General features: G+C 40.6%; 1 protein-coding gene and 1 long non-coding RNA gene across 3 annotated transcripts in view; one reads left to right on the top strand and one right to left on the bottom strand.

The window, feature by feature from the left end:
- Nucleotides 1-21876, bottom strand: part of LOC128409836 (uncharacterized) — a 38668-nt gene that overhangs the window by 8189 nt on the left and 8603 nt on the right. The gene's annotated exons all lie outside the window — the stretch shown is intronic.
- Nucleotides 148-20891, top strand: SPATS1 (spermatogenesis associated serine rich 1). 2 transcript variants are annotated; one of them, XM_053380264.1, is made up of 7 exons: nucleotides 148-195; nucleotides 6812-6944; nucleotides 7038-7162; nucleotides 10620-10781; nucleotides 12663-12789; nucleotides 14381-14443; nucleotides 20707-20891. In XM_053380264.1, exons 1-7 carry the CDS (start codon nucleotides 177-179, stop codon nucleotides 20834-20836), a joined length of 759 nt encoding a protein of 252 aa, XP_053236239.1. In that variant the 5' UTR covers nucleotides 148-176; the 3' UTR covers nucleotides 20837-20891. The 2 variants fall into 2 exon arrangements, with proteins under 2 accessions (XP_053236239.1, XP_053236240.1); XM_053380265.1 differs by lacking the exon at nucleotides 148-195 and adding an exon at nucleotides 202-290.

The raw sequence follows: 21876 nt of genomic DNA on the forward strand, positions 1-21876 counted from the left end.
TTTTGCATCTAGTTACAGGATGTCTATTTTTCAGGGTGTTTGAAGGAACAAGGTCATGAACCTGACCTTGTTGAATGACCTCAGTCCTTGAGAAATCTAAGTAGGGAGCAGACAATCTCACTGGAATTCCCTTCTTTTGTTTGCTTCTGTTTCCTTGGCACCCAGGCGACAGCAGGATGGCGGGCGCAGATGGGGGTTTGTACTGAAACTCCCTGGTGCAAAGACCCCTGGGCCCTTGCAGCTTAGAGTCAAATGAGTGCAGAGCATAGCAAGCATGGGGAGGGCTGCTGGTAATGCATTGTTTCTCAGTCTAAGGCTAAATTTTGAATCAGAATGATTTTGTTGCCTGCCATTAGGACTTGGGAGGAGCCATAACTCAGCAGCAGAGCTCATGCTATGTATAGAAAGTCCCAGGTTTGAATCCAGCATTGCCAGGAAAGGCTGGGAATTACTCCTGCCTGAAACCCTGGAGAGCCGTGGCAGTCAGTGCAGACAGCCCTGGTCTGACTCAGCCTAAGGCAGCTTCCTGTGTTCCTGTGGCTTAATGTTTAATTGCTGCACTGCTGCATTTAACAAGTGAATTAAAATGAGCAATGCTCTAACTTGGAACGAGATATATTCCTCTGTGCTTGTGCCATCCGCAGGAAAGGGATTCACTGCCTTGTAGCTGTTCATTTTGTGATCATGTTATCAAAAACTCAAACTCTGTCGGCTGTGATTCGCATTTCATTACAACCTGGCTAATAAGTTAGGGATGCAGGTGGTGCTGTGGTTTAAATCGCTGAGCCCCTTGGGCTTGCTGATCAGAAGGTCAGCAATTTGAATCCCTGCGACAGGGTCGGCTCCTGTTGTTCTGTCCCAGCTCCTGCCAACCTAGCAGTTTGAAAGTGTGCCAGTGCAAGTAGATAAAAAGGTATCGCTGCAGTGGGAAGGTAAACAGCGTTTCTGTCTTGGTGTCCTGTTGTGCCAGAAGCGGTTTAGTCCTGCTGGCCACAAGACCCGGAAAGTTGTCTGTGGACAAACACCGGCTCCCTTGGCCTGAAGCGAGATGAGCACCGCAACCCCATAGTCACCTTTGACTGGACTTAACTGTCTAGGGGTCCTTTAACTTTACCTACCTTTTTTTACACCTTAAGTTGCCAGGCGAAAATGTTCCTCTTTAACCAGGCCTTTGACAGATTGTTGTCCAATGCCCTTTTAAAATGTGTTTATGGGAGGGGGATGTTGGCTTTTGTGTGTATGTGTGCTTGTTCTTTTTATTATGTATTTTGTGCTTTCATGTTGTTAACTGTCCCGAGATCTATGTGTTTTTTTTAACTTCTTTTTATTAAGTTTCATGTAAATAACCAAAAAGAAAAACAACTTCACAGTTACAAAGAAAAAAAGAGAAAAATACAAAACAAATATCTAAACATAACATAAGTATTATCTATTTCCGTTACCATTCTTTGTCTTCACATTTATCTCTTTATATCTTAAGAACTTAAATCATTCTTCTACACTCTATTGACCTCCATCCCTCCCGCTTTCAGGCTTCTTAATATACATAATTTATTTTCCCCGCAGCTAATAATTGTTAATAGTTTACACGTCGTAGGGTTTATATCAGATCTGCTATAGTTTTTAGGCTTCTGTAATTCCCTTCAATGAATATCATAAATTTGTTCCAGTCATTAATAAACTTTGTATTTTTTTGGTTTCTGATTTTTTGAGTCATTTTTGCAAGTTCAACAAATTCAAATAATTTTGTTTGCCACTCTCTAATTGATGGGATATCTTGATTTTTCCAATTTTGGGCAATTAATAATCTGGCGGCGGCTGTGGCATACTGAAATAATGTCTTATCTTCATTTTTGACTTCATCCCCAATTATCCCTAGTAGGAATGCTTCCGGTCTTTTAGGGAATGTATATTTAAATATTTTTTTTAACTCATTATAAATGTGTTCCCAATATTTCTTCATTTCTTTGCATGTCCACCACATGTGGAAAAAGTTACCTTCTTTAACCTTACACTTCCAGCAGTTCTTATTCCCAGTTTTGTACATTTTCCCCAACTTTGCTGGGGTAATGTACCACCTGTACATCATCTTTTCTAAATTTTCCCTGAGTGTTACACATGCTGTAAATTTCATTCCACTAGTCCATAATTTCAGCCATTTGTCATACTCTATATTATACCCCAGATCCATTGCCCATCTCGTCATTACCCCCTTTATTTCCTCGTCTTTGGTATCCCACTCTAGTAATATGTTATACATTTTGGATAATAATTTGGATTTGCCTTCGATTATCTCTATCTGAAATTTAGATTTCTTTTCATTCATTCCTACTTTTTTATCATCTCTCCATACTGCATTTATTTGATAGAATTGTAACCAACCCGTTAATTTGTCTTTCAACTCCTCGTAAGGTCTCATCTTCCATCCATTTTCTGATCTTATCAGTAGGTCCTCATAAGTCAGCCTTTCTCCCTCCATATTTGCCTTTTTTGTTATTAGGATATCAATTGGTGATAACCACCAGGGCGTCTTCCATTCTAGGAGTTTTTTATTTCTTTCCCACACTTCGAGTAGGGGTCCTCTAATAATATGATTTGAGAATCCTTTATGTATCTTCTCTTTATTCTGCCATAAATAGGCATGCCAGCCGAACCTATTGTCGAACCCCTCTAGGTCCAACAGGTCGGTGTTTTCCAGATTAATCCAGTCTTTAATCCAACAAAGGCTGGCAGCCTCGAAATATAACTTCAGGTTAGGTACTGAGAAGCCCCCTCTTTCTTTCCGATCTGTAAGGATTTTGAATCTAATTCTTGGTCTTTTGCCCTGCCATATGAATTTCGACAGGGTTCTTTGCCAATCTGTAAATATTTTAGATCCTCTAATCACTGGGATGTTTTGAAACAGGAAAAGCATTCTTGGGAGTAGATTCATTTTTATCGCCGCCATTCTTCCCCTCCACGAAAGCTTCACTCTATTCCACATATCTATTTCTTTCTTAATCTCCTTCCATGTTGTAAAATAATTATCTTGAATTAAATTTATATTTTTTGTGGTTAACCAGATTCCCAAATATTTTATTTTTTTTACCACCTTAATTCCGTGCTGTTCCTCCAGTTTTTCACTTTCTTTTTTTTCCATATTTTTGATCAGCATTTTTGTCTTTAATTTATTTAATTTAAACCCAGATAGTTTACCGAAGTCTTCTAGCATCTCCAGGGCCCTGCCAACACTTTTTTGCGGGTTTTCCAAAGATAACATTAAGTCGTCCGCGTATGCTTTTAATTTGAATTCCTTTGTTCCTATTTTGATCCCTCGGATCTCAGATGTTGCTCTTATTTTATTTAAAATTATCTCTAATGCCATGATGAATAAAAGGGGGGATAGAGGGCACCCCTGTCTTGTTCCTTTTTCAGTTTTAAAGGAGTTTGTTAAGTTGTTATTTATAATCAATTTTGCAGATTGATTTGAGTATATTGCCTTTATTCCATTCATAAACTCGCCCTCTAACCCTGCTCTTTCCATACTCTTCAATAGGAACTTCCAAGAGACATTATCAAATGCCTTTTCTGCATCTATAAAAATTAGTGCCGCGGGTATTTCGTTCTTACACTCCAGATATTCTATAATGTTTATGGTGTGCCTTACGTTATCCTTGAGGAACCTATTTGGAAGGAATCCTGCTTGATCCTTATGTATTATGTTTACTAGACATTTTTTAAGTCTACTTGCCATCACTTCCGCAAAGATTTTGTAATCGTTATTTAAAAGTGATATGGGTCTATAATTTTTAATGTTCAATTTGTCCGTATCTGGTTTAGGGATCATCGTGATATGAGCCTCCCTCCATGTCTCTGGTATTCTTCCTCCTCTCAATATATTGTTCATGATGTTACATAGCACTGGTGTTAATTGATTTTCCAATACTTTGTAATATTTAGCTGACAATCCATCTGGTCCTGGGGCTTTCCCTATTTTCATTTTCTTTATCACATTTTGGATCTCTTCTGCTTTTATAGGGTTATTAAGTTGGGTTCTTTCTTCCTCTGTTATGGTTCTCCCGTTATATTCTTCTAGGTATTTTTCTATTTGGGTTATGTCTTCCTTATCTTTTTTGTACAACTTCTCATAAAATTTGAGGAAATTCTCCTTTATTTCTTTTGGGTCTTCTATCAGTTGTTCCTCTATTTTTATTTTGTTTATCACATTTTGTTTTTGTCTTTTTCGTAATTGCCAAGCTAATAATTTACCCGTTTTATTAGCTGACTCAAAGTATTTTTGTTTCATTAATTTAATTTTCCATTCGATTTCTTGACTTATTAACATTGAGTATTGAGATTGTAACATCTTTCTTATTTGGATATTTTGTTCATCTTTCGGGTTTGTTGTTAATTTTCTCTCACACTCTCTTATCTGAATTAGGATTTCCTCTTTCTTCTGTTCTCTTACTTTCCTCCTATAACTATTTTGTTGAATAAAAAACCCTCTTAAAACAGCCTTACTGGCGTCCCAGACTATGTCCAAACTTGTTTCCGTATTAAGGTTCAGATCCAAGTAATCTTTTAGAGTGGTTTTAGCTTTTCCGACCACTTCATCATTTTCCAATAGATGTTCGTTCAATCTCCATCTGAACCCGCCTTGTGGTTTACCTTTTATTTCCAAAACTACCGAATTATGATCTGAAAGAGTTCTAGGTTGGATTTCACACTTTATAGTTCTTAAAGTAAATTCCCTTGAGGCCCAAATTTGATCAATTCTGCCCCAACTCTTATGTGGCTCTGAGAAGAAGGTGAATTGTTTCTCTAAAACATGTTTATATCTCCAAATGTCTATTAAATCTAGACTTTCTTCCAACTTATTAAAGGATCCTGGCAGTTTCCCTTGATTATTTTTTCCCCTTTCTGATTGTCTGTCCAATTCTGGTATCGGTACTCCATTAAAGTCTCCTAGTAGAATTGTCTTATTGCATTCTACCTCTAATAAGGTTTGTTCCAATTTTTTAAAGAATTCCGATTTATTCAAATTTGGGGCGTATATATTTATCACATTGATTTTCTCCCCCTGGAAGTTAATTTGTACACCTAAAATCCTTCCTTCCTCGTCCTTGCAGATCATTTTGGGTTCCCATTTTTCTTTCACATAAATCACTACCCCTCTTTTCTTTTCGACTGTACAATTTGTAAATTCAACCCCCAACTTTTTGTGCACCAAAATATGTTTGTGCTTTTTGGTTACGTGTGTCTCCTGTAAACAGATTAGATCTAAGTTCTTTCTTTTCAACACATTTACTATTTTATTCCTTTTAGTTTTTTCGTTCAAACCATTCACGTTCCACGACAAAACTTTCAAGTCCCGAGATCTATGAATGAAGGGCAGTATACAAATTTAATAAATAAATAAACAGAAAGGAAAAGAGGCTAGCTAAAGCTGGAAAACAGGTATTTGGGCAGAGTCTGGAGTTATCCAAACCCCAAGCTGTCTGAAGGCAATCCAGTTTAGGGAAGGTTTTTTTTAATGTTTTATTATGTTTTTATATATGTTGGAAGCTGCCCAGAGTCGCTAGAGCAACCCAGTAAGATGTGTGGGGTATAATTAGTAAAATTATCATTATGGAATGAGACGTCCCTATTTTCATCGCAGAAATGTTGGAGGGTATGTCACACATGGCAAAGAAAATTTGCCTGATGCTAAGGGACACAAGTCTCTTGTGCAATTAAAAGAAAGCAGAGCGCGTCATGAACCAATCAGAACAAAGGAGTGTCAAGGCCACACTACCCTTAGACCCCAATTCCAGAGGTACCTCATGCAGAGGCACAGAGGGGGAGGGCTTCCCCTGAGGATCTTTTTGGTAGCAGTTCCCAGACTTTGGAGGCCAGGCCAGCTCCTTGGTCCTTCCACCTGCAGGGGAAGACAGTATTATTCTGGCAGGCTTTGGGGAACCAACAGATTTGAAGGAAAGGGCTTTGAATTGTGCTGTGCAGTTGTTACTCTCTGTATTTTATTGGTTTGTTTTGATATCATTTTAATTTTATTATAGTTTAATTACTTTTTAACTAATATATTGTATATGTTTTTAGCTGCCAGTAAGTAAGTAAGTGGGACACGGGTGGCGCTGTGGGTTAAACCACAGAGCCTATGGCTTGCCAATCAGAAGGTCGGCTGTTCGAATCCCCGCTACGGGGTGAGCTCCCGTTGCTCAGTCCCTTCTCCTGCCAACCTAGCAGTTCGAAAGCACATCAAAGTGCAAGTAGATAAATAGGTACCACTCTGGCGGGAAGGTAAACGGCGTTTCCGTGCGCTGCTCTGGTTCGCCAGAAGCGGCTTAGTCATGCTGGCCACATGACCCGGAAGCTGTACGCCGGCTCCCTCAGTCAGTAAAGCAAGATGAGCATCGCAACCCCAGAGTTGGCCACGACTGGACCTAATGGCCAGGGGTCCCTTTACCTTTACCTTTACCTTTAGTAAGTAAATCCCATCTGGATTCCTTGAGGCTGATTTTATTATGTTAGCCCACAAAGTCATGTCCATCTGGATATGCGTAAACAGGTGTAAATAATTAGCCATTAGTAGCTGCCTCCATTTAAAGGGAAACATGTAGCCTTTTAACGTGAAGTACAACTCTAGTTCTGCAATTGGTCAAGGCAGGGCTAAAGAGTTGTAGTCTTGTATGTTTCCACAAAAGGGTGTTTTCTTCCTGCAAGTATAATACCAGGATCCTGCAAAGTCAGAAGTGTTTTTTTGTTTATTTGCCATGTGTCTAGGCATCTTCAGCTGACTTCAGAGGAAGTTTATTTATTGCTGCTTGCCTTCCAGAACAAAGCAACACAACAAGAAAATCCACTGAGCCCCAGAAACAAGACACAATATTAACATCCCTCCAGCACGATGGCAGGCAAGAAAATCCAGATGCATCCTGTAAGCCCTCCCAAGAAGCAGATCCCTCTGGGTAGGTTCCAGATGCATAAATATCCAGCCAGTATTGGTTTATTCTGACAACTAATAAGTAAGTGATCCTTTCCTTCCATTTTGTTTTTGTCAGGCATGATCCTTCTCAAAATTCCTCTTCTGCCTCTCCTAAGCATTCCAGTGAACCTCCACCTAAAGCAAATCTGGTAAAAGAAAGCGACCGATTTGCGGAGGTCCAACTGCAGAAGAAGTCCTCTCGTGAGTAACGCTGAACAAATAGTCCCACGAAATGCTGGCAGTTTGCATGGAGGTTTCTGCCAAGGTCTCCAGACATAAAGCCACCCCAATGTGCACAAAGGTCCAAGCAGCTCACACGCAAAGGACTCCTCGATGGCACTGCGACACCCCTCTTTGCGGCTGCTCCACTGAGGCATTGCAGGGCCTCCGACTGCAGTCCTAGCAGGCTGGAATGGCAAATACGTTTGTCACCGGCTTCCTCCAGCATCTTGTGGAAGCCAAAACACAGGGGGCGACATGACCTGTTGGGGGCAGCATTACAGTGCTGGCCTGTGTGGGAAATTGCTGGTGATTCAGGGTCCCTGATTCCATGACTCCCCCTCTCAGAGAATTAATTCCTAGTCTACATCTTATTTGTTTCAGAAAATGTATACACCGCTTGATTGTAAGATACTTCAAAGTGTTTCTTTGTTCAGACAATAAAATCAAGAAAAATTCACAACCATACTTAAAGCCAAATCCAAATAACTTTCTTGTACTAGCCACTGGCCATGACAAATTGGATTTGGGCTTAAATCAGGGGTCCGCAACCTTGTTCAGCCGTGGGCCGGTCCACCGTCCCTCAGACCATGTGATGGGCCGGACTCTATTTTGAAAATAAATGAATGAATGGATCCCTATGCCCCACAAATAACCCAGAGATGCATTTTAAATAAAAGCATACATTCTACTCATGTAAAAACACGCTGATTCCCGGACTGTCCGCGGGCCGGATAGAGAAGGCGATTGGGCTGCATCTGGCCCCCAGGACTTAGGTTGCCTGTCCCTGGCTTAAAGCCATACACTAGTTAATGTTATGTATTGAAGTTGAAAGCTACCTCAACTTTTTAAGTATCTGGGTCAGCTTGTCTAAACAATGATGTTTTTAGCAGGAGCCAAAATGAGTAACTGTACAGCAAACTCCCTCAACAGGCAGGGAGTTCCAGAGTGCAGCTGCTGCCATATGAAATACTGAGTTCTTACAAATGCAGAACAGGTGTCATCTGGCACCTGTTTTAGTGCCAATTCTGCCAATCAAAGTGGCTGAGCGGGCACATGTAGAGTGAGGGGATCTCGAAGCTACACTGGTCCCAAGTTGTTAAGGACTTTACCTTGAATTTGGCCGAGTAGCAAATCAGCAGCCAGGGCAGCTCTCTGAGCACAGCTGACCTATGCAGACAAGGCCTCACTCCTATCAGCAATTGTGCTTCTGGATCAGGTGCAAGGGCAGCCCAACATGCAGCGCACTGCAGTAATCCAGTCTTGAAATAACCAATGCATGAAGTACTGTTGTAAGACTTTCCGGGTCCAGGAATGGCCACAGCTGCCCAACCAGTTGCAGCTGATAAAAGGCTCTTCTACCCAATGAGGCTGCCTGAGTCTCCCGGGACAGAAATGGTGCCAGAAGCACCCCCCAAACTGCGACCCTGCCCAGGGCAGGCAACTGGCCAGTTTCTCAGACATGGGAGCTACTCAACCATTGTGTCTCTGTCTTGCCAGGATTCAAGCTCAGCTGGTTTTTCCTCATCCATTTCACCCCTGTGTCTAGGGAGTGCATGGTCTCTCCTGATTCAGGTGTGGGTCATCAGCAAACTGATGGCACCTCGCCCCCAAACTGCTAATGAAGCTCCCAGCAGCTTCATAAAGGTATTAAATAGCTGCTGAGAGGCCCTCTCCCAATGCCCCTCTCTGGACTTGGTCCTATAAGACCGTGGCCCCAATTCCCATGCCCTGGAGCAAGTAAAGGAGGAAACCATGGTCTTAGTATGGTTTGCCCACCCTCCTGAAAATGATATACAGGTGGTACCTAACACCATATTAATTGGCAAAGATGTCTAAATCAGCACCAGATGTCTGTTGGAAGTGTAAAGAAGGTTTATTTTCCCACATGTGGTGGACATGTAAAGTGGCTAAAGACGTTTGGGAGATGATCTATAATGAGATAAAAAAGATACTTAATCTAACTGTCCCAAAAAGACCAGAGGCCTTTTTATTAGGGATAACTGGAACAGATGTTGCTCCAAAACAGGTGAATCTATTTCTTTATGCAATAACGGAAGCGCAAATATTGTAAGCTCAAAAATGACGTGAAGAGGTGCTACCTACTAGAAAAGAATGGCAGCTGAAATTGACAGAATATGTAGAACTGGCAAGTTTGACTTGTTAAATTGGAGATTAAAAAGAGACAGACTTTAAGGAGGACTGGAAAATGTTTGTGGATTATTTAAAAGCTCATTCAATCAATTTTATTGTTTATAGCCAAAGGCCTTTACAATAGATGACAAAGGAAACTTTCATCTAAAATCGTACAACACAACCTGTAACAATTTACAACATAAAAATAAATTCACAAATTTGGCCACATGGTGCATCTACACCTCCATCGTTTTACCCAGACACTGAGGTCCAGAGCTGAGGGCCTTCCCTGCGAGAAGCCAAGTTACAGGGAACCAGGCAGAGGGCCTTCTTGGTGGTGGCGCCCACCCTGTGGAACTCCCTCCCACCAGATGTCAAAGAGAACAACAACTACCAGACTTTTAGAAGACATCTGAAGGCAGCCCTGTTTAGGGAACCTTTTAATGTTTGATGCATTACTGTATTTTAATATTTTGTTGGAAGCCACCCAGAGTGGCTGGGGAAGCCCAGCCAGATGGGCGGGGTATAAATAAATTGTTGTTGTTGTTGTTGTTGTTGTTGTTTTGTTGTTGTTGTTATATTAATATAAATGTTTAACTGCTAGGAGTTCAACGGGCACTTCCTATGTGGATCGACCTGGAAGCCAATTAAGAATCAGAAATATAAATTTCCCTCTAGGCGTTGTGTATAGGGGGCAAATCAGCAGAAAAGTATGTGATGTCGTCTACCTCATGGCAACCATGTATACATTTGCAATAGATTACTGAAAAACTCCATGGAAACCTGATAAAACGCAAGTAGGATTTGAGAAAAGACAGCAGTGCAAAGTACAGCCGTACCTTGGTTCTCGAACAGAATGTGTTCTGGGAGTCTGTTCGACTCCTGGAACTGTTCAAAAACCAAGGCGCAGCTTCTGATTGGCTGCAGGAGCATCTTGTAGCCAATCGGAAGCCACAGAAGCCACGTTGGATATTCAGCTTCCAAAAATTGTTCGAAAACCAGAACACTCACTTCCGGGTTTTGAGTGTTTGGGAGCCGATTTGTTCGGGAGCCAAGGCGTTTGAGATCCAAGGTATGATGGAGGGATTTTTTAGGAAGAAGTGAAGACTTAGAATAATTATAATACGCAGCAGGAGTTGGAATTTTGGGGGAACCATGGAAGGATGGAGGGGAAGTCCTAGGCTGAATGACTAAATGTTGAATTTGAAATGTTGTTGAATTATTCTTTATTTTTCAAATTACTATAAATAGATAAAAAGAAAAGAAAGCTCAGCCATTCTTACAATTTCTCTCTCTTCTTTAGGAGATAATGAGAATTCAGATACAGAATGGACATTTTATCCAAGTTCCTTTGGTCACACTTATCACACGGGGAAAAAGTGTTTCTTTGAGGGTGTACACCTCAGAAACAAAACCACAACATCTGAAAGGACAGTGGAAATGTGCTTTGGAAAGAAGAAATATGGTAACACCACAGAAACCTCTTTTAATTCTTTATCTTAATATCTTAAAGTTTTGGGCTACCAAAACTATAAGGTTCAGTTCTCATGTTTTCATCCACATTTTCCAAGGTGGAATCAGCCACATGTGAGTTTTGTCTCCTTTTCATTTTTCAATGTATAGGTCACTCAACTTTTTTCAGGCCAAAAACTGCACTGAGGTCAAGTCTCTGTGAGCTACAGCTGAAAGTGGGGATGTCAAAGTGTGTGTGCCCCAAATTTGCCATTTTAAAAAAGGAGGAATGAGGGGAGGGGTGTCACAAAACATTTTGGCATCACCAAATTGCATCAGGGCCCCACAAGAGTGGTCTGTAAATATAGATAGATAATTTAAAACATTTCAAATGGTACCATTTTGGGGCTCCTTGGGAAGCCACAAAGCTGACTGGCATTACAGTGTGCATGTGCGGGGGGTGGGGTGGGTGGGTGCCATTACACACACACACACACACACACACACACACACACACATGTATATAATCTCTGGAATCACAGTATCGCAATGGGAGATGTGGGAACAATGAGCATTTAAAAAAAAAATAGTTTAAAACTTTTTAGTGATTTTTAAACGGGGTTGGAAGTGAACACCCACCCACATCCATTTGACAGCATATTGTCACCGCTGTGGATCCACCGGAGCACTCAACATTTGTTAGAATAAAGCAATCTTCAAATGAGAAATGTTGATGGTTCAGGGGCCACAACATCTCTTAGGGGCCTGGGTGCCACCTTCAAGTCCTTGGTTAGTCACCCCTGGTATAGATGATTATCATTTTTTCCCATATCTATAGCCTTGCCCCCTGCCTCCAAGGCTCTGAAAATCTGTTGCTCTTTTAACATTGCTTTTTGTTTATTCACGTTATTTTAAATTTTGTTTTCAGTTGTGTGAGGTGCTTTATACTCTGTGAAAATGGGGGTATCGATATGTTAATGCTTTGGCTTGAATATTTTTATGATCAAGAAGGCAGGCCTGAAATGTTTACTGAAAGGTTCCCGAAAACCTGCCACTTTTTGTCTAGTTCCGTGTTATTCCTTGCCCTGATTGGATGTAGATCCAATGCCACCAAGGTATCAAAGGCCACTAAGAGATCACACAAGAGCAATTGCCTTTCCCCCCCCCGACCCTCTCCTAGAGAAGGACATCATGCATCATGGGTCAGAATTGTAGCATTTCAAGAGTGTGACTGTGGACTCATCTACACAGCTGCAAATAAAACATTTTAAATGTGTTGTAAAGTACAATATACAAATGTGACACTAGATAGCGATAGTGGCCTATGCCAAATTCAATGTATTTTTCAAAACTTTTTTTTAAAAAAACATTTTCACAGCGTTTTTATATGTGTGTAGACCACCATAATCCGGTACTGCAGATTATTCTATTTAAAATTTAAGAAAGTGGTTTTAGGTTTATAGTGGCATTTGTTGTTTAGTCGTCTTAGTCATGCTCGACACTCCATGACCCTATGAACCAGAGCATGCCTTGGAAACTCACTTTCTTCTCAAAGTGTCTCCTTTTTTATGTCCATGGAGTTTTCTTGGCAAAATACTGGAGTGGTTTGCCAGTTCCTTCTCCAGGTGGGTCACATTTAGTCTAAACTCTCGGCTATGACCTGTCCGTCTTGGGTGGCCCTGCACGGCATGGCTCACAGCTTCTTGGGGTTATTCAAGCCCCTTCGCCACAACAAGGCAGTGATCCATGAAGGGGTTATAGTGGCATACATAGCTTTAAATTAATGTTATCTATGTGCATGACTCAAATGGATCTTTTTCTACGGTTCAAATGGTAGAAACTAAACTTTTGTCCCCAGTGTCCTATCTAGTTGTGTTTTTGTTTGTCACCACAGTGACTGAAGATGCCTCCAGAAATGGTATTCCGTTGGTGACACTGGGAGACCACCCTTATGCCTGTCCAGAACAAAGCATAGACTTCCACAAACTGGGACCAACCCTGCCTCCAGTGAACTTTGGGAGGCAAGTTCCACACTCAGCCCTGTGATGGCTGATGATAACAGTGATCATCACATCCCACATTTAAAGTGACACAATTAAGCAATAAATCTCTCTAAACAATATACAGTCGTACCTTGGTTCTCAAACGCCTTGTGACTCAAACATTTCGGCTCCAGAAGTGAGTGTTCCAGTTTGCTAACGTTCTTTGGAAGCCGAACATCCAACGCAGCTTCCGACTGAGTGCAGGAAGCTCCTGCAGCCAATCAGCAGCTGCGCTTTGGTTTTTGAACATTTTTAGAAGTCAAACGGACTTCCGGAATGGATTCCATTCGACAACCAAGGTATGACCGTACACACATTAATAAAAAGTGAATCATATACAAAACTACAAATGCAATAAGATACAGCACCTGAGTCCAACATGACTAAAATATTGATCTCAATAAAATGACATAATTCTAAGACTCCTAATTGTTCCTTGGCTGCTGAATCCCTTCCTGTCCAGCACATGGTGACGCACAGTGTCAGGTGTGCATTTGCAACCCAAATTGGGACCCATGCCAGCTGTAACTATGGCTGCAGCATGGAGGTTCCCCACCTTGATCTAGACTTTCTTCAAGTCTCTCCCCTTTGTTACTGCTGCTTCACCATCCTTTTTGTTTAGACAAATATCTGTATCTTCCACCTTGGAAAAGACAGTGCTTCTTTTTCATGCCAACCTTTTATACTCAGCCTACGCCTCTGAGTGGGCCTCAACTACAGAGCAGGCAAGAGGTCACTGGAGTGCAACCCCACCACATATCATACTTTATGACCTACATCCCTATTAAGGCCCAAGCTATTGTTTTGAATCCTTTATTTTAGACCCTGTTCAGCATAGCAAAGGTTTCATTTCAAAAATGCATAGCTTAATGTTAGATGCTAATACACAAGTCTTTCATAAACTTAAGGTTACAGTGGGAAGAGGATCTTGGAGAGGAAATTACAGCTTGATAATGGAATAAAATATTGCCAGACTGGTCCTGTAAATCTTTGTCTTCCCAAAGGAGACACACAGATCTGTCTTTACATTGTTTAACGCAGATTTTCTGCCATCAGCATGACAGTTGTCTTATGGGAATTAACTTGTGCCTTTTGTGTCACTGTTGGCCATCAAAACCCTTTAGGAAGCTAGAGATTTTGCAATAATGACGTTTGATGTGGCTGCTAGGATTTATGCTATTGTTTTGCTATTTTCAAGAGAGATTTCTAAAAAACAACCTTCAGTCTTTCTAAGTACATATATTGTGAGAAATATTTGATGTCTATGGTGACCTGTATGTGACTTTCTGGAACCAAAGCAAAAAGCCATAGATTTATATAGAGAAATTTCCAAACTTGTAGAAGCTCAGAGGCAATTTTTACAAGTGAACTCATTTTATTGTCAAGAAAAAACAAATCCATATATCTTCTATAGTCTTGAACAAGAAATGTGGGTTCTATTATTGAAAGAACTTGCACCTCATAGCAACTGCATTAGGATTTTGCACATGTAATGCCAAACCAAATCAAATCAAAATCAATGATGTGTCTGTTCCCTAAGTCCAAATGGCTTTTGTTTTCTTTTTAATAGTTCCAAGTATATAAAGCAGTCAGATACGTTTATTCCTCTCCAGCACTTGCCAGGAGTTCCTTGGTATGTATCTAGTATTTCATTTAATACTCTGCCATTGTATGCTTTTATTGTGTTATGCTTTAAAACAAACAAAGTAATCCTACCCTTGGAGAACAGGGAAGGATATGCCAATTTCAGTTCTCTCTGTTTCTCATTTTTCATTCAGCGCTTTATGTTAATTTATCCTAATAAACACAGTTTCATATGCAGTTTCAACTAATATACACATTTTCGCAAGCAATTTCTCCTAATATAATGCATGGGTTGGTTGGAGAATTGCAAAATTTGGGTAAGTACAAAATTTGCATAATGACTGAGTTATGGTTCTCATTGGAAAGTGTGAATTCAGTAGATTCACCTTTAAATGCAAACTTTAGCCTCCACCCCTAGCTAGAGAGCAGCAAGGGAAATTGATATGCCACTGTCCTGGTTCAGACGTTTATCTGTAGAACTAAGTCACAGAGCATCCAGCTTATGCTTTCAGGGGCTTTTGGTGAAGCACTTAAGAGACACTTGCAACTCTAGTAAATAGATTTTTTAAGAGCTTATTTTAAGCATGACATGAAGAGGTCAAGCCAGCTGTTAATCTTGCAATGAAAAACTAAGAAAGTAACTATTTACTTTTTGTGTACTGTATGTGATTCAGTTGGTGATTTATTTATATCTTGAAGTCCAACTAACAAAGGAAATTAGCAAAAGTATTAAAAGCAAGTATTCAGTATCCTAAAACCAAAAACTAGTGTATTAAAACCTAGTATTCAACAGCCAGATAGAAGGACCAGCAATTGCAGTCCCAGTCGCAGTGCCCCCCTGCTCTCATTCCAAGGCGGAGTCTGAGAGTACAGACTCAGGCAGACAACGATCTGGAATTCAAATGGCCACAACTTTATCGATTACATGTGTTGGTGGAACCTAGGCTCAGGCATGGGGTATCTTTCAGCAGACGGGGGTGGGGTGTGTGGCAGCAGTTGGAGATGGGTGTCCCAGAGTGACTTTGGGTGGTGTGTGGCTCCTCATCTGATACACCAGCCATGCAATGAGTTCAGTACCACTTTGCTTCACAACGCCTCAGGCAGGATGCCAGGACCCTCTAGGATTCTTCATGCAAGATGAAGGCCTTTCTTGTAGGAAATGATGCACGATGAATTAATGTGTCTGTTTTGCCACAGAAAAAAACAATAGGAAGCCACACTTGGTAGAGGCACTCTGTGGCATTGTTGTAAAATACTTGTGTTAATCACATACACCTGACAAACTAACAAAACTAACTTTTTGTTAGGCTATTTTGTTTCATGTGAAATGGCCCGAGGAAACACTTCTCCAATCCTGAAACAGCTGGAATAGAATAGAATAGAATCTGACCTTGGAGTTATGAGGTTTTATAAATTTTAGAGTGTAAAAGAGATGAGGGTATATTTCATGGTTCTACTTCCTTCATTTTAGTTTCCAATTCTTTTAGTTTCCATTGTGCAAGCTAGAAAACTGTAGCTTTACCTCCCTCCTGTGGTGGCTAAAGCCCTTTGCAGCTTATAGCGAGAATATAAAAGGGAGAGCACCCACAAAGAATTAGGCTTGTATAAAGAGGCTTTTAAAATATATAATCCTTCTTTGCCTAAAACTCCCTTTGATTGACTTGAATATGCAATGGATTTCTCCTTTGATTGACAGATCATGTTGGAGACGAGCACAAAATGTTAGTGTAAGGTCATTTGCATTTTTGAAACCTTTAACTCTGCTGTGCTGCACAAATGCCTCTTGCACAGGCCTCATGAAATCCTCTCTACATTCACTTAGGGTTATATGGATGTGCCTCAAGTGGTTTCAAAATTCATTCCCACTTCCATCTGGTGTTTTCCAATCTGCTGCAGTTTTATTTTTTACAAGTCTGTCTTCTGTTTTTTTGTCTGATATATGGAGTTTTTAAAAAATGTATATCATAAACTACAATACATGCATATTGCTCAGTCATCAAGAGATACTTGCAAATCAATCAGTTTTCCTGTGTGCTCCCTTGCACACTTAATGAATTTCCAAAGAGGTAGCCCTGATAGTCTTTTGCAGCAAAAGCAACAGTTCCCCAGTCCTTTGAGGTCTGATTGCTCAGCCTGGGGTGCTTTGGGAGGAAGTGTGGGATGTAAATGGATAATAATAATAATGACCACCACCCTCCTCTTCCTCCTCCTCCTCCTATGCTCTTCCTCCGAAAAGACCTTCTCCATACTAATTAAGGCACCCAAAAGCAGAATCCTAACGCTCAGAAGCAAATCCTGCTGAATTCAAGATGAGTCCAGTTAAGTCATCAGTTCAGACACTAAAATATACCATTGATACAACCTGTGGGCTTGGATACTCATTTTGCAGATTTAGTAAATGTGGAACTCTGGGGTAGAATAGATGCTGAATAAGTGGCAAGGGTTGTATTTTCACCAGGAGAGACCAATAGGGCCAAGAGCTTCTAGAGGAGTTACTGTGTTTTAGGATGTTGTGGCTCTCAAAGGGCCTGCCGCTTCTTGGTCTGCCACTCTTTATGGGAGTTACTTGGTATACTAATGATAGTAAATCATTATATGACAGTAATGATAGTAAACAGTAAACTGTAGATTAACTACAGTTTCTGTGAACACCCAGGTTTCGGGCACAGCAACTATATGGCCTGCAGAAATTCTGCTTGTACTGCTTTGCACTTGCCTCTGCCATTTGTGAAGCAGCAACTTCAGGCTTGTCCTGACTCACAACGCTGCATCCTTCCTTCATTTTCCTGAATTCCTGTATTCTTGTTTCTATAAGCTTTTGTTCTACTGTTTCACTAGCTTTGTGTTGTATTTTTGACTTTTGACCTTTTACTTTGTATCCTTGCTCAGTCTCTTTATGATATCATCGTGCATTGTGGCCAAAGTCATTTTGAAGGAACTGAACCGTTCTTCCTCAGCCTCATTAGGGAATGGCTGTAGCTCAGAAGGAGCCAAGGTTTTCTCTTTCTGCAGTCTGACTGCTAATGGATCTATTGCCATACTGGATTCCAAGAAAACTGGTGGAACACTAGGACCTAGAGCAGGCTTCTTTTGGGGCATCTGACCAAGTTTAATAGCTCCTAGTGATTCTGTCACCATCTCAGCCGAGGGATTAGATCTGCAAATATCAGGTTACTCCCTTTGCTCAGGCTTTGTGGGGATTGAGCACAGCTGACTTTCCAGCTGAGAGGAACTGATGACGTAAACATTAAGCAGTGAAGGTTGATCAGTTGTACTGGCAACATTGCCTTTTTTATCAGGGTGGGAGGACTGCAAATATTCCAGTCATTCTGCTTCTGCTCCCACATAATCCAAATCTGTGGGTAAATCTAATGATGGATAGAACTTACTTTCAAGCAACATTTGCCACTCTTTGGCATTGACCTTCTCTTTCTTTACTCCTCCTCACTTTTCACCTATGGAGAATTGGTCAGTTCTGGGCCATCTCCATAGAGTCAGGGCAGCAGCTTCTTTCGAAGATCCAGATGGTCTGACATCATTTTTCCAGGTGGAAAAAAATTAAGTACCTTCCCTGTTTGGTGGAATACCCTGGGCTCTTGCTCCCCTTGCAGAGATCTGAAGCTTCAAACCACATGCAAAAAGCAGCAGGTCTGTAGCTCTTGCCCTTCAGATTGCACCAAAGGCCCGGTATACAGGTCGGAGCTAAACAGTATAAATTGAGAGCATTTGCAGATGACTTATTTTTGACACTACAGGAGCCAGAATCTAGTACTAAAAGAGTTTTAGAATTAATTCAAGAATTTGGTCAGGTTGCAGGGTTCAAATTGAACAAGTTAAAAACTAAGGTTCTTGAGAAAAACTTAACACCGATTGAAAGAGAGAAGTTTCAGAATGAAACAGGACTGACTGTGGTTAAGAAAGTGAAATACTTGGGGATTAATATGACAGGTAAAAATGGGAATTTGTTTAAAGATAACTATGAAAAATGTTGGATGGAAGTGAAAAAAGATTTAGAAATTTGGTCAAGTTTGAAGCTTTCCTTGTTGGGTCGAATTGCAGTTATAAAGATGAATGTATTGCCTAGAATGTTGTTTTTGTTTCAAACACTGCAAATTTTGGACAAAATGGATTGTTTCAAGAAGTGGCAGAAAGACATTTCTAATTTTGTCTGGCAGGGCAAGAAGCCCAGAATAAAATTCAAGATATTAACTGATATAAAGGAAAGGGGTGGATTTGCCCTGCCAGACTTTAAACTTTACTATGAATCAGCAGCATTCTGCTGGTTGAAAGAGTGGCTGCTTCTTGAGAACACAGACATTTTGGATTTAGAAGGTTTTAATAATGTGTTTGGGTGGCATGCATATTTGTGGTACGACAAGGTTAAAGCACATAAGGCATTTAAAAACCATATTGTCAGGAAAGCATTGTTTAACGTTTGGATAAGATACAAGGATTTACTAGAAAATAAAACCCCAAGGTGGTTGTCACCAATGGAGGCTAAGGCTCAGAAAAAACTTAACATGGAGGCCAAATGGCCAAAATATTGGGAAATTTTGGAGCAAGAAGGGGACAGATTGAAATTGCAGAGTTTTGAGAAATTAAAAGATAAAGTGCGAGACTGGCTTCATTATTATCAGATAATGGAGGCTTACAATTTGGATAAGAAAGTTGGCTTCCAGGTGGAAAAATCTAAATTGGAAACAGAAATGCTAGAACCCAAAACTAAGACTTTGTCAAAAATGTATAATTTGCTGTTGAAATGGAATACTCAGGATGAGACGGTTAAATCTGCTATGATTAAATGGGCACAAGACGTTGGACATAATATTATGTTTGCTGACTGGGAACAGTTATGGACCACAGGTATGAAGTTTACGGCATGTAATGCCTTAAGAGAGAATATTATGAAAATGATATACAGGTGGTACATGACCCCAGTCAAGCTTGCAAAAATCTATCATTTGCCCGATAATAAATGTTGGAAATGTAAGGAAACCGAAGGTACATTCTTTCACCTTTGGTGGACGTGCCCTAAGATTAAGGCTTTCTGGGAAATGATATATAATGAATTGAAAAAGGTATTTAAATATACCTTCTTGAAGAAACCAGAGGCCTTTCTCTTGGGCATGGTCGGCCAATTGGTGCCAAAGAAGGATAGAACGTTTTTTATGTATGCTACAATAGCAGCAAGAATACTTATTGCAAAGTATTGGAAGACGCAAGATTTACCCACTCTGGAAGAATGGCAGATGAAGATGATCGACTGTATGGGATTGGCAGAAATGACTGGCAGAATCCGTGACCAGGGAGAAGAGTCGGCGGAAGAAGACAGGAAGAAATTTAAGGACTATTTACAGAAATATTGTAAAATTAAAGAATGTTGAATGATGTTGGATTGAAATTAAGGGGTTTCCAGCTGCAATGTTTTGAGATAAGGATTTGCTGAGTAAATAATTTGAATTGGAAAACAAGAAGGGGAGGTATGAGGAGGTCAGGGAAATATGTCATTGAAAATTAAGTATTGAGAACTGTATGTGTTTTTTTGCTTTTTGCTTTTTGTTTGTATAAAATTGGAAACTTAATAAATATCTTTATAAAAAACAAACAAACAGATTGCACCAAAGGCCCCTGCCTTTGACATGAGGGAAGGGAGGGGACAAACAGCCTCAAGGAGCTTAGGCAGCAGTCCCAGGTGAAAAACATGTCTAAAGTAGAACTAGAGATGACATTTCTCTAATACTGCTATCCCAAGTAGACAAAGCACAAATTTCTGAGCTTGTAATGCCTGTCTGCTTTTTGGGGTGAGTTTTATGAGTTTTATGTGCATTTCGGGACGCGGGTGGCACTGTGGGGTAAACCACAGAGCCTAGGACTTGCCAATCAGAAGGTCGGCGGTTCAAATCCCCACCACGGGGTGAGCTCCCGTTGTTCAGTCCCTGCTCCTGCCAACCTAGCAGTTCGAAAACACAAAGTGCAAGTAGATGAATAGGCAGCACTTTGACAGGAAGGTAAACAGCGTTCCGTGCGCTGCTCTGTTCGCCAGAAGCGGCTTAGTCATGCTGGCCACATGACCCGGAAGCTGAATGCCGGCTCCCTCGGCCAATAAAGTGAGATGAGCGCCGCAACCCCAGAGTCAACTGCGACTGGACTTAATGGTCAGGGGTCCCTTTACCTTTACCTTTACATGTGTATTTACATGCCAAGGAGCATGACCTTTGGGTGCACAGCTTTGAATTTACTCTGTTGTGACAGTGAAACTCTACAATTAATTGGTGTGTTTTTTATCTCCCCCATCGTGGCCTCCTGCTCTAGCACCCCTTTCCACATAAAGGAGAAGCAGCAAGAATTAGAAAGGGAAAAAATGGAAGTGAAACGCCTGGACATTTGGAAGCCCGCTCCATCTCTGCTGCAGTCTTTGTTTACAACTGGACTGACGAAATGATCAACTTTTCTGGTTGCATGTCATAAGGTCCCTGGGAATATACCTGCTAACAATTTATTGTTCTAGAACAATTGTCATTATTTGTAGAAGGTGCTTATGCCCAGGTACAGGTTTCTTTAAAAATGAAATTAGACGTTAGCCATTTTAGTATAAATCACGTTACTTTCTTGAAACTATTAGTCTGCATTCACAAATGAAAATAATACATTTTACACTTGCTCAGTGGTACTTTCATCTAGTCAAAGTTAATATGTTCTAAGGCTGAACCTAGGCTTTAAATTAGATGCCAGGAGTTTAGATGCCAACGGTTTGCATAGCAGATTTGCATACAACTCTTGTATGGAAAGTGGACATGGAACAGAGACTTTAGAGTTGGAAGGAACTCATTCTCTTCTGATAATTTCAGCCAAGGATTTTCAGCCACTTGTGATGTGATATCCTCTCATGGTCATTCTAGGTAGTGGTTGCTGGGCTGAGAAGCTGCAGAGATCCAAGCACCATGAGACTTTTTTTAAAAAAAAGAAACCTTCAATAAACGCATACAATTAAAAATCAGAGCTTTAGTCATTTCATACAGTTATTAAGGAAAGTAATTGACAACTCCATCCAACACCCACCCTTCCCAGAATACCTGAGAGGTGGTCCCTGCTGCGTTGAAAGAGCCAGTGATGTAGCAGCTCCTAAAGAAACTGGCTCTGGACCCATTTGGACTGAAGCAGCTATTGAGAAGCTAGAAATACCCACTTTGGGGGAAACTGGTGGAGAGCACTGTGGTAGGACAGCTACAAACATTCTTTTTTAAAAAATATAATTTTTATTAACAGGCCAATCAAATCACATTAATTCCAAATCACATTAGTTCCAAATTATACAGCCAGATTTTTAAAATTTTTGTTGGGGGTACCCATACTACAAGCTCCGAAAGGGGTCCAAACATCACTCTTGCTGCTGCTTTAATTAAACAGTTCTATCCAGTTCTGTCCAGATAGTCTCTTTGTTATTTTCCTCATCTTCTTGTTGTTATCATATATTCCTTTCTT

This window comes from Podarcis raffonei, chromosome 3 (genome assembly GCF_027172205.1).
Source record: "Podarcis raffonei isolate rPodRaf1 chromosome 3, rPodRaf1.pri, whole genome shotgun sequence".
NCBI lineage: Eukaryota > Metazoa > Chordata > Lepidosauria > Squamata > Lacertidae > Podarcis > Podarcis raffonei.

Coding starts and splice junctions, on each gene's coding strand:
- SPATS1 (XM_053380264.1), top strand. Junction 12,790..14,380: donor CCTCCAGTGAACTTTGGGAG/GCAAGTTCCACA, acceptor TCTTTTTAATAG/TTCCAAGTATATAAAGCAGT. Junction 14,444..20,706: donor CACTTGCCAGGAGTTCCTTG/GTATGTATCTAG, acceptor CTCCTGCTCTAG/CACCCCTTTCCACATAAAGG.